General features: G+C 35.3%; 1 protein-coding gene across 13 annotated transcripts in view; it reads right to left on the bottom strand.

The window, feature by feature from the left end:
• Nucleotides 1-13,547, bottom strand: part of DMD (dystrophin) — a 1,118,883-nt gene that overhangs the window by 683,487 nt on the left and 421,849 nt on the right. For all 13 annotated transcript variants that reach the window (XM_030475728.1, XM_030475726.1, XM_030475707.1 and 10 more), the window contains 6 exons: nt 12,762-12,917; nt 11,088-11,258; nt 9,393-9,575; nt 8,024-8,158; nt 7,094-7,243; nt 51-212 (listed from right to left, as the gene is read on the bottom strand). In XM_030475728.1, coding sequence (XP_030331588.1) covers nt 51-212; nt 7,094-7,243; nt 8,024-8,158; nt 9,393-9,575; nt 11,088-11,258; nt 12,762-12,917 — 957 coding nt within the window. The remainder of the gene's footprint in view (nt 1-50; nt 213-7,093; nt 7,244-8,023; nt 8,159-9,392; nt 9,576-11,087; nt 11,259-12,761; nt 12,918-13,547) is intronic.

The following is a 13,547-nucleotide window of genomic DNA, read 5'->3' as shown; positions in this document are numbered from 1 at the left end:
AAAACCAGTAAGCACATGAATACATTATATTCAACCTGTACATAACTTACCTGTGCTTCCTGAGGTACCTGTGCTGCATCAACTCTGTCTGCAAGGTAGGCTGTTAGCTGCTTGTCAATAACAGCAAGAGACTCTTGGATTAAGCGCAGGGTTTTGTCAGTCTCCTGGGCAGATTGAATACTCTGTTCAAGACTCTTTTGTCTTCTCACAGCCTAAAAACAATGACAATGTTATCAATATTCACAGTAATAATGCATATAATACATTTTTAACCATTCCCCCCCCCCCCCCCAAAAAAAAACCACAGGGTAAGAATCCAAAATAGTAGTCCTGACTTGTGCTCATCCACCTTTTTGTACGATAAGTTGCGCATCTTTTTTCCACCCATTCAGTTCTTTTTAGTAAGAAACAAACAAACAAAACCCCAGATTGCACAGATAAGTTGTAAAAAATGTAGGACTCTGAAAACAAATGCATGCATTGAAGATTTCTATACAAAGTGAAAGCTGACAAAGTTGCATAATAAAACCATCCTGATAGTGCAGTCTTTCATTCTGAGGCATAGCGGCTCTCCTGATCTTATATAATTCAAGAGATTTTGTTTACTGAGAATAGGGTTACTGTCATCACAATCCCATCTGAGACAATCCAGTAAGTGAAAGGGATAAAGACTGTCTTGAGAAGCAGCTCTCTTATATGCAGTATTAATAGCTGTCTGGAACAGAAGCAACACCTACTCTGTGGGAAAAGGCAAAAAAAAAAATAATAGGAGAGATGGATCCTTGTCTTGCCTTGTCTATGGACTTGCGCTATCTATTATCACTCTAACTATAGTCTCTTTTATCTAGGAATTTGACTCTTCTGCTCCACCACCAGTGCCACAGTAGATTTCCTACCATCACCTTTTACGCAACTCCTTTTTCTGAGAAGGATGCTTTCCCTTCAAAGGAGCTCACTTTATGGTTTACCAAATCAGAACAATAAATTATTCTTCCAAATTGTCCTTAAAACACAGATATATTTAAGCACTTGACATAGCTTTAACTATTATTTGTAAGAGTTTAATATGGTATTTACCAGGTAATAAATAACCTTGCACTTTCTTTCATCTATCATTGTATCCACTTGTGGACTCATATTTTAATTAGAATACATCAGAGTTTCTGCTTTATACAAAGCACATAATAATCACCAACAAATGCAATACAGTTTTTGTCTGTACAAGCCCAGCCATACTGCTGACCACAGAATAAAGTAACTTCCTCTGACATGAATCAAAGGAGGAGGGAGAAAGCAAGCACCCTTTATATAACATTGCTGAGTGTCCTGCCATTTTTCAAGTCAAATCACACTTTTTCTCTTTGGTAAGAAGCTATACTTTAATTTGATTTCATACCTGTTATGAAACACTTGCCTTGAACAAAAATATCTCTCAGCAATTCAGTGAGAACATTTGATATATCTACCTTTTTCACAGAGCTCAGATTCTTATAGAGCTTCATATCTGACAAACGAAAAAGATTATTTCTTGTGAGCATTCTTACTAGCTCTTGGACTTAGTTAAAGGATAGGGAACCAACCAGTATGTACCTATATTTGTGTTTGTAAGCTGCTTTGCACTATTTCAAAACAGTTGATCAGATAATCTTGTATTACTGCCAGAAACCTGTGGAACTGAGCAGCTTTACAGACCCATGCTGTCAGTGTTAATGGAAGCACCTGATCCACTAAGGTATTATTACCCTAACAAATGAACCACTAAAACTGTAACTTCGCAGTACAGTACTAAGGCTTGTGACTTAAATGACTTTTACCTTCACCTGGTAACATATTACAATGTTCTCAGTATGTTCAAAGCAGCAGGGTTAAAAACCACAGCTTCCATTTACCTTGGCACTCCTCACCTCTAATTTGTAAGACTGGATAAGATACAGTCTCTACCTTTCCATTTGCATCACTGTACAGTAGATTGAATGACACATTAGGTCAGAAACAGGGTAAGCAGCTTTTTACAGCATACGCATAGGGGCATCCTCCAGGAAGCCTTTACCGATCTCTTTGGATAACTGGTAGGACTAATCTAAGTGCATAATCCATTCATATTGAGAGCTGCAGTGTCCCAATGTCCAGAAGATCTCACAATTTAAAATAAGACACTGAGAAAGTTCCATTCTTATTAGTCATTAAAATACATGCCTGCACTTTCTGGACAATTGGACACAAACTGGTGTAAGTCCTTCCGAAAAACTACTTTTTATAGCAATACTTGAAGTTTTGAACCTTTGTTAAATGTTGACCCACACTAACTACTATTTGCAGCTAAGCACTTGCTTAAGTATAGATATATTTGCCTCAACCTCAGGAGTATATCGCATGCACACAATGAATTAGTTATCAGCAAAAATGATATTAAACCCTGTTTTAGAATGCAAATGGAAAAATTAAAACATGCCCAAACTCACTGATCAAATATTAAAGCAGATAAAGAAAGAATTACAACAAATCCTTGCATGAGTGACTTAATTTTTATGGCTGAATTTGAAGTGAATGTGAAGTCAGATAAATATATATGCATGCTTATGATACTTTTATGTGCACACAAAGTAAACATGTACACGCACACGCAGATAAAACATTGCTGATTCAGTGTCCTCAGAGAGAATTTGATTACAGCCTGAGAACCTGTGTAACATTTATCTTCCAAGTGAAGTGAAAGTACATCTTTTCCAAAAACTGTGAACAGTTTAGGTGAACTGTTGGTATCGGACCAAGATGTGAATATGGTGGTAGAATAGAGGAATTATTCTGGCAGTAGAAGCAGACCCAAACAGCCAAATGCTGGGAAATGGCACCTTCACTGTTGTGATGATCTTCTCAGATATAAATGGGTGCTGCTTTAATTTCTTTGTCTGTATTACTCACTGGGAACATACCTCATCCTGCATGCTCACCTAAAGTCATGCCTCTACCTGACCCTGTTCAATTCACATAACAAATACAAGTAAAAACAGTCTTCACAATAATCTTATAAAAGGTACAATATACTCATGTAATGTAAAATATTTCTCCAGCACACAACAGCTGACTCAAAATCCTAATCCTGTGCACTAAGTAGGTCCCTAGCACTGTCAGTGGCATTGTAGAATACTTACTGATTCAATCAAGGGGAATGACACAATACAGAGGAGGCTTTTTCTTCTCTTTCAGGAGAAAAGAGAGTTACTGATGGAAATAAGCATTATAGGACTTTACAAAAAGGGGCACACATTCTACACACACCTGTGAACCTCAGTTTCAAATTTATCCCTAAAAAATATACAAATGTGCATGGTGAAAATCTGTATATGCATATTTTTAAAAGACATGTGAAAGCTGAAATTTTTTATATCATCTATAATACAATCTATAATATAGATATTTTTATATAATATCTATAATACAAAAATATTTTAATTTATGATGTTCAGGGATTTTTGTTTGGTTTTTTGTTTCTTTTTGCTGCCCTCCTTTTTTTTTTTTTTTCCCCTGAAAGATGGTTTTTCTGTTCCTTTGTGGAAGAAATAAATGGTTTAACATAGCAGCATATATATAAATAGGTCTGAGGACATAACAGGAAGCTCTAGCTCTGCTATCACATCATAGCTGATAAAGCTGAAGGGTTTGGTCTCTAAAGGGAAGTGTCTGACAGTTAATTGCTAAATAGAAAATCTCAGGAAAATAACTAACTGTTTAATTATTTCTGAGCCAGTGAAATGTTGACAGCTGTCAGGACAATAACAACAAACAGAAAAACCTCATATTAGGCATTATCAAAATGAAAGAGTAAAGAAAAAATATTTACTGACTGATTTTTTTATTAAAGTCTCTACAGGTTTTTATAGATTTTTAGTTATTTTTTAAGACTAAGCACCACATTTATTTTTTTATGATATGGGTATTGCATAAATCTGTTTACAATGTAACAAAGATCAATGGTAAGTGGTAACGTTGCACATTATCCATATAAAATGCCATATTAAGGGAAAGCCTGCATTGAGAGGCAATCAAATATCAGGAAAGCTGGAGGTGCTTGAACAGTTTCTTATGACTAGCTCATTCTTTGATGTTGAATGTTATAAAGCTATATTTATAGACATTACAACTTTTTCCTTAAATAGTACACTTCATGTATTTAATGACATTAGTCACACATGCAGTTACTAAGATGTTCATTAGAGTTTTGTGGTTAAAACCAAACTCAGTTTTGTAGTTAAGGCAGTACTTGGCAGTTCTTCTGTGGAAGAAAACAAGAACTTTTGAAAATTGTAGTGCTTTTACTACAAGGTATATTTATTCAAAATGCAGAAGAAAATTCACTAAATTACAGCTCATGGAAAGGAGTCTGTTAAGAAAGGCAGATATAGGTTAGATTTTTTTTTTTTTCCATCTCAGTTATACTCTCTAATTATTGAGAAATGTTACTGCAGGGTAAATTTAAAAAGTTACGAAGCTTTAAAATTCCTTCTTAACTTGTTTAAATTACTTTAAAATTTAACCCAATTCTTGGTATTATAACGGTTGTGCCTGAGATATATTACAACATCTCTGTATGACGTGCATCAAACTGTTAATGTGTTCATCTCCACTTCTTGTTTGGAATCAGAGTGGATTAGTCTTTAGGCTAAACTAGAAGCACCTTTTCTAACATTCAAAGCATGCATTTTGGGTCCAGGAAATTTTAATGCCCTCCAAGCTGGAACTAATTCTTGTGCAAATTCTAGTAATATTTCACAGTGTTTTTTTAAACTAAGTGGCTACAAATATTTGACCTTTCACCCTAAAGCGATATTCATCTTTGATTAACTGTATTCCAAAACTAGAAACTATACCAAGGAGGCCTGATTTATCACTTTAGGTTACGACTGCAGACAGATAATGCTTCAGAACATGTAAAAGCAGTCCTCTTAGCAGTTTTCAAAGTAATCATGTGGAGATGGGACATGAAGAAATCTTTCTCCTCTTGAGAGGAGGATAAAACAAAAAAATGTGTCAAATGATGAATGCATGCTCTTTGAAAGAACCAAAGGGTAATCTTGAGGGGAGTCCTAAAATAAATTAAGCGACAGTCCCCAGTAATAATAATTGAATTTAGCATAAAGCTCATCTGAAAAATAATGGTTTTTATAGTTCTTTGCAAGTATAGCCTCAAGAATATCTGAAGACATTTCTTAAGTTTGCTTGGACAGAATGTAAATCACTTTCAGCATTACAGAGGATGATAGCCACTTGCAATATTATCTTGAAGTTCTTCAGGCAACAGTGGTTTTTAGATCCAATATATAGGGTTGTAAGTGAATCAGTCCTTGAAAAGTAAAGATAGGGTATATGTTGCTTATCGATCGGCCCCAGATGTTCAAAAGCAAACTAAACACACTCAGTCTTTGTTAACTAAAGAAGGTCTACAAACATAAAGTCATTATCTGCCTTTAAAAATGAATCTCTGCCTCAGTAGCAATGCTAAATTGTCTTGCAGCGTCATTCACATGGCAATGGTTTGGACTGGTTGCTCTACTAGTAACAAATAAATATTTCACATATCAGTTTCTGCTCACATGAGCTTATTGTCTTCGTAATAACCTGCACAATTATTCAAGTAAAAATAAATAACTTAACCACATTAGGACAGCCTATTAGTCTGTCTGAAGTAGAAGTGACCTTGAACACAAGCTGAATAGTGTTATGTGCCTGCAGTGTATTTTTATGCAAGGAGAGTGTGTGCTGTTTGGATTCAACAGGACTATACAAACAGCACAGAAAATTCAGAGTCATGAATCTACAAAAAAAAAGTGTGTGAGACTTCAGTGGAAAAAATAATAAAACATTTTGTTGTAGAAAACACAGAAGCAGGGTGACTGAGTCACTTCTGATTGAAGTAGTTTCTTTACAGCTTTTCTGTTCATACAGAGATCTCACCTTTAGTATTTGACGACTAAAAATCAGATCAAGCTTTCAAAGGAGGGAGGGGCTCCACCCTTCCCCTCCGTTGTTTTTTTTCCAATATTTAAACTAAATTGGAAAGTAGTGAATAAATTTATAATATATTTTGCTTATATACTTACTCAAATTGTCTCCAGAACTTCACACAACATCTTCATGTTGTACTTTCCACATTTAACCCCTGCAGCTGGCATGAATATTGATTTCATGCCTATTATTGTATTCATCCATCACCCAGACTATTTGAAAGTCCTGTTTTCACACGCTGGAAGCCCTCTGTATATTCCCACTTTTAGTTATCGCTGAGCAGTGCTTACACAGTGCCAAGACCTACTCTTCTTCACTCTGCCCCTCCCAGAGAGCTGGGAAGAGACACAGCCAGGACAGCTGACCTGAACTGACCAAAGAGATACTCTGTACGACAGAGAGTCATGATCAGTAATAAAAGGGCTGTGGAGGGAAGTTCTTTCAAATTGCCATTGCTCAGGGACTGGTGGGGTATTGATCTCCTGGTGCTGAGTAATTGAAAGCATTACTTGCTTTTTCCCTTTTTCTCTTTAACTTACTAAATTGTCTTTATCTCAATCCATGAGTTTTCTCACTTTTGCCTTTCCAGTTCTCTCCCTCATCTGCACCAGAAGATATGGGGATTGTGCAAGTAGCTATGTGGTCCTTTGCTACCTACCGGAGTTAGCCCACCACACCTATGCAAAATGTCCACTTCATAGAATCACAGAATGGTTTGGGTTGGGAGGGACCTTAAAGATCATCTAGTTCCAGCCCTCCTGAACATGGGCAGGGACACCTTCCACTAGACCAGGTTGCTCAAAGTCCCATCCAACGTGGCCTTGAACACTTCCAGGGATGGGGCAGCCACAATTTCTCTGGGCAACCTGTTCCAGTATCTCACCACCCTCATAGTAAAGAATTTATTCCTAATATCTAACAGAAATCTACCCTCTTTCAGCTTATGGTAGATTTAGATTAGATATTGGGAAAACACACTTAAAAAATAAGTCTTTGTGTACTGTTTAGGAACTATACCTACAAAATAACTTCTTTAGTTTGCTAGACTGTCAGCTATTTAATGGGAGGACAGGTCAACTATCAAATATACCTCCTGCTGAATTTCTTCCCATCGAGTATTAAACTTCTCAAGTTTCTCATTGATCAATTCATCCAAGATTCCACCATCAGTTAAAGTCTGAGCCAACTCCCGAATCTGGTTGCGGTTGTCTTCTGGATGTCTCATTAAACATTCCAAAGACTGAAACAAGATCAAAAACACAGCCTGTTTACCTTTCTGCAAATTAGGTTCTACAGAGGAATCACAATTTATATATATAAGTATATAATTCTATAATATAAGTAAGAAAACTTCAAACTTCATACACAATAAAAGTAGAGAAGAAGATAAAAATATCTATGTCCCATGTCTTGGCAGTCAATGTCCTGTACTACTTAGTACTGAAAACAAGTATTTTTCATAAAGTAATAAATTGGGTGTTTGATTTTAAAAATGTGGACTATGGCCAATAAGTTCAATGGGACTATTTGTGTACTTAAAATTAAAAAAAAATTGTTTGAGCATCTGAATGGGTGAAATTCAACAGCAAGAATACATTATCAATGTAACTTTTTGTATTTGATCCACTAATAGTTTAAACTTAATTTCTACAAATTTGAAATGAATAAAAATTAAGTTCCATGAATAAAAATTAAGCAATCATAAACAGAGTTGCAGCGCTAGTTTGCTCTCTCTGACATCTTCAACATTTTTTGACTGGCCTAGGTGATGCCATGTTTTTTAATAACATGTATTTTACTGTCACCAAAAATTGTCCATTACATCAGGCACAATCATTTAATTACTCTGTTCCACTTTGGTAGATTTGAATACAAAACCTCATTTGTTGAATCAACTGAGAACTGCCTTTCCAAATATTCTGCATCTTGCTCACGTGTAATGTTGATTCATTCTTTTGGATGTAATGTGATTTACAATTTATCGGTACATGTGGTTTGAGATTATTAACATCACACTTACATCTAGAGACTCAGAAATCTCTTCTGCACCTCCCTGGATATTTTCAGTTGCCTTGAGCTTCAGCTCAACCTCATTCAACCATTTACTTTCTGCATCCAAATATGACAATAATTCACGCCAACATGCCCATACCTCCTAATGGAGAAAAAAAAGTCTATCAAGATTGAAAATCTTCCAACTTTCACTCATTAAAACATCGAAAACATTGCATGCTTCATCTCCAAAACACCATGGTTGATATCTGATGGCTACGGTGCCATACAGTTGATTTTCTTCCCAGTATTTATATGTTTCAAATAAATATAATATATATCCAAAACATGTTCATTAAACAGAAAAAAACACAGAAGATAACATGAAAAAGCATTACTGCAAAATACAACTTGAATTTTCTGTCTCATGAATTTTCCACTTTATACGCTTTTCTGTAGAATTTTCTTGTAACATATAAATACACAAATTATCACAATTTTTAAATACTCATGTTAGAAGTTTATGCCTTTATTACAAGATGTACTTAGGTTGCTTATATATTCTGTATATTAATTACTAAAAGTACAGGTTCATAAAATGTCTAAAAACACAGCTTTCAAGAATTCTGACTGTAATCTCTATGGAAATTAATTCTGAACCACATTTAGTGCAGTTTATAGACCACTTAAGTACTAGAATACTAAACAATGTTGTAAAATGAAATTATCTTCTTATTCTCTTATTATTGTCTAATATTTTTTTTTTACAGTGCCTGAATATACTTAAATAGGCAGCTAAACCCAGCACTTTATACACAAGCAAAACATTTAAACTCTCCATAAACCATCTTCTTGTTACTTTTTTTGTTTGTAGAAGTTAAAATAATTTTACTGAGATGCATTAGGCTGTTTGTAGATAGTTTCCCAGAGCGCAATTCATCTCACCTAACTTTGGCCCTAATCAGATGTAAGTATCTGGCCTAGAAGGAGGTTACAGAGAGATATTAACAGACAACATTGTCAATGATTAGAAGAAATGAAGATTGCCACCTTAGACTACACACTTAATCCTCAGCCATGTTTATAGGAACTGGTGATGACGTCACAGGGCTGCTACAGAAGGCAGATGCTTGGCTTAATCTCAAAAGGGGCAAGAACCCTGAGCAGCCATTGCTGTCTCCCACCTAAGAGCCATGTCTAAGGCTTTTCTTCTCTAGCATGCATGATTCTCAAAAAGATACAGTATATAACTCATACAACATGGTATTTTGTATATGGTTCATAAAGCAAGGTCAGCCTGGGCTACTCATGCTCCCATATAACAACACATCTTTGCTCTCTACCTTACTTTTTCAGTTAGAAGGGCTATAAAAACAATGATTGACAAGATATCCAACCTCCAAAGTTTTGCACTTTCCATTCAGTCTGCTGCAGAGTCGCTGGTAGCTGGTAATTAGAACATCAAGCTCCTTTTTCAAAGCCTCATGAGCTGCAGGTGGAGCCTTTGCTATAAAATTATTCACAGAATCAGTAATAAGCTTCACTTTCACTTCTTTCTGCATGGCTTCCTCTCTTGCTCTCTGGGAAAAAAGAAAAAAAAAATTAGTCCTGGCTTAAGAAGGACACTTATTTCTAACAACTGTTAGAATTCCCACAGAATTCTGTTAGAAGGAAAAAAAACCCCAAACAATCCCACAACAACAACAAAAAAAAACCAAACCAAGAGCCATTTAATTGTCAGACTTTCTGACATAATCTTGAAAGCATTCCAAAAACCTTGGTGTTTTTTTTTCATCTTGTTGCCAATATACCAATACTCAATGTGATTTAACATCTCATAACTATTTAGTTTTCTAGTGCTCTTCAATACTAAAACATTCCAGCATTTTTTTCCAAGAAATGCTCCAAATACTTTTGCCATGATACCTTATGAACCATGAATGACAAAAAAAAATCTGTTATGTTACAAATTCATGTACCCAGGTTTAAAGGTACCATCGCAAGCAGCAAAAAAGGAAAAAAAAAAAGAAAATACTTCTGAATGATTTTCCTCTTTGTGACACTGTCATTAACCTGCATTTAAAGAGAAATGGAGAAAACAATTTTTCTCCAGTGTTCATTTCACACTTTTATGAGAACATTAATGTTGATTTCATTCTCTCACTTTACAGAGAGAAAAATAAGCTCTGTTATTCACCCCAGTGAACATTAAACTAAAATGAAGAAAGGACAAAGTAAAAAATCCTCCTAAACGGCACTTTCTGCATTAGCGCCTAGGCAGAAAAGTTTAACAAAGGACAGACATAGGAAATATAAAGATCTGAGAGACACAGAGAACCACAAATGGGTGGTAATTAACAAATCCCTCATAACAGATCTGGAACCACCCACCTGTCACCTTTTCCCTGTTTTAGTCTTTGTAACCACAACAACTGATGAATCCAATTCCCATCTTTCTTCCTCCACCTTTTGCTACTCTCCCTCTTGTTATGCTGTCTCATTAATAAGTTATAGCACTGTCATACCTAGTATTGTTTCCTATGAGTGCTTACAGTGGGATGGTGTCTATGATTGGAGTCATAGCACTACTGGAAACTGTGATGGTATACATAGTGTCATCAGCATGTACTGGTCTTCACAGGAATTTGAGAACTTCCTGGCCCAAAAACATTAAGCCAAAACCTAGTTCCCAGCAACTTTCTTTCCCTCTGGGTCTGAGGAAGTCCATGAACCAGAATAATTGGGATCAGGCTTTCATTGCCAGAGAAAGTTTACTAGGTTGTTCTTTCTAGCTGTAGGGAGAAATGGACTGCAGGATGAACAAAGAATTCTGGTCCAGATTTTGCCTGTTACGTGACAGGCTGAAAGCCTTCAGGGAAAGGATCATCAGGAACAGTTGAAGGGATGCATGTCAGATGATCTGATTATCTGCATAGGTTGAGGTGTCACAGTTTGTACATATCTTTGTTTCAGCTGGAAACATAGAATATTCAATAGGAAGTCCATATGGGTGTTGTGCCTAAAACTATACATTTTACCCATTTTATTATGGAGTGCAATGTATAAATTTCAGTTTTAATTCATCTTTTTACCTTCAGTTCCTCAAGAGCTTTCTGTAATTCATCTGGTGTTTTATAGTCAAAATCTCTTTCCAGGTATTCTTCCTCAGCTTGGGTTATCCATTCATGCATCTCTGACAAATGCTTTCTGAGACTCACAGTTTTATCCAAACCACCTTTTAATGCTGCCTTCTTATCATAGGCCTTTAAGAAAGGAAAGATTAAATGCTACTTAAAGCAAGGGTACTGTCCAAACTTGACAATATTTTAGCCTGAAAAGAACCAAATTAAATCCTATACTAACAACACTGCTGTAATTAGGCAGATGTTAACACATAATTAGATAGATATTAATAATAGGTAATGGAGAAAGTATTACATATGTGTATATATCCTTTTTTAAGCAAATTATTGCTTTGCAGAATGAGTTTTTAATGATCCCAGATCAAGAATCTACACCAAATGCTGAGGTCCTCAGAAAAAAAAATCTGAAAAAAATCATCACCCAGGGACTTCTAAAAGATGTAAAAAGGACAACCACAGGAGACCTTGAAAGTGTATCCAAGGATAAAACCAGAGCTATGAAGCCAGATCACCTTCTAACCAGCTTGAATGCAACTTGCTAGAGACCAGGTTGGATGGGGCTTTGAGCAACCTGGTCTAGTGTGAGGCATCCCTGCCCAAGGCAGGGTGTTGGAACTAAATGATCTTTAAGGTCCTTTCCAACTCAAACCATTCTATGGTTCTATAATTGTATGATTATTTGAAATTTCTGTGAGAGAAGTGCAAAGGTATCCAACTTATTAATATAATCGAAATAAGCATTTAAACCCCCCCCATTAGTTGATGGGGAAAGACCACAGAACTGGATCAAATAAATGTCTTACAGATTTCAAAGATCAACTTTTTTTGTATATATTCATCAGAAAAATATACAGAGGATATTTTTCACATGTAAAGTGAAGAATAATAATTTTAGAAAACATTAGACCACCTAGAAAGGTAATAGTTCTACTGTCATGCAAATATACATTAAAAAGTTAGACAAACGAATGAGTAGAGAAAAAGTAAAATTTTGAACTGTCATAAAGAATGAGAATCCAACTGCCACCAATGAAACAACAGTAATTTTTAACTTCCTTAATCTGTAAAATTATTTATTACGAATGTCTTTGATTAAAATAAAAGAACTATCCTTTCCTGTTACGTCACATTCTCTCAAATTCATGTGACCACTGGAGACTAATTCACACACACACGTGACATACTCTTAATTCCAAGTTACTGAATTCTGGACTCTTCACTGCTTTAATATCTCATTTCATGTAGAGTAATGACACAAGAGTACAATGATACAGCAGAAAATGTAACACTAAATACAGAAACTGATTTTTTTGGCACATGCCACTATATCAGTTTCAGAAACCTAGTTTTGCAGAAGCCATAAATTATATTGCTGTTACTACCTAAGATATTAGTATATAACTCTGTTATAAAAACAGGAAGATATTGTATTATAATATAAAGAAATATACTTTACATGTATCACTACATGCTAAATAAAGTTAAAAAAAATAGAAATTTAATTAATGGTAACCAAACACACCTAAATTCAGTTTCATACCTACTGGATATGCATTGAAGAAAAATTCTACCAGTGGGAAACCTGATTATTAATTTAACTAGTCGCAGAGGGAGACTTGATACCTGTTGGCAAATGTGTTCCCATTGAACATTGAGATCCTTCAGTTCTTTCTCTATTCTGGAAGCAAATTCTGGCTCCGCTTCACTCTTCATTTTCTTCCCAACCTCATTAACACTGTTCAAACTGGGTTGGATTGTCTGGATATCATTTACTAAAGCCTAAACGAATAGCAGAAGATTAGGCAAGCAGCACTCACACAAAATTTCAGATATGCTATCCCCATCAAAATGTGTCTACATGAGATCCTGCCATTTCTTTGGTCCAGATCTCCATTCAAATGAGTGCAATTAACAGAATTTAGCTATGAAAATAAATAAAAAAGGAATGAGAGCTGTAATGTGGTAAGCTATGCCATATCAGATAATGTTCAGTTGCAAAATATATATTAGCTAAGTTTCAAATGTTATGTATATTCTATTTACACACCTACACAAATAATGTTATATTACATATATTATAATTTTTACAATGCCTAGATCTTTTATTCACATTTGTGAAAGAGCATCCCATCATAATGGTGGAAAATTATTAGTGAAGCCATCAGATTAACTATGACAGCATTACCCTTGGGTTGGTAATTCATCTGATAACTTCCTTAAAATAATCTGAATGGTGATATTCCTGGGTTATTTCTAGTTATTAGATTTTTATTTTTGGTTGATTATTATCTAAACCTTGAGGTAGTTCTATATTGCCACTTCAAATTTTATTTCCTAAGGCCTTCTTCGGTGCTGCAGATGTTACCTGGGCTTCCTACACAGTGGAAAAGGCTCGAAGTGTAAACACTT

This window comes from Strigops habroptila, chromosome 2, assembly GCF_004027225.2.
Source record: "Strigops habroptila isolate Jane chromosome 2, bStrHab1.2.pri, whole genome shotgun sequence".
Classification (NCBI taxonomy): domain Eukaryota; kingdom Metazoa; phylum Chordata; class Aves; order Psittaciformes; family Psittacidae; genus Strigops; species Strigops habroptila.
This window is presented reverse-complemented; position numbering and strand designations above follow the sequence as displayed.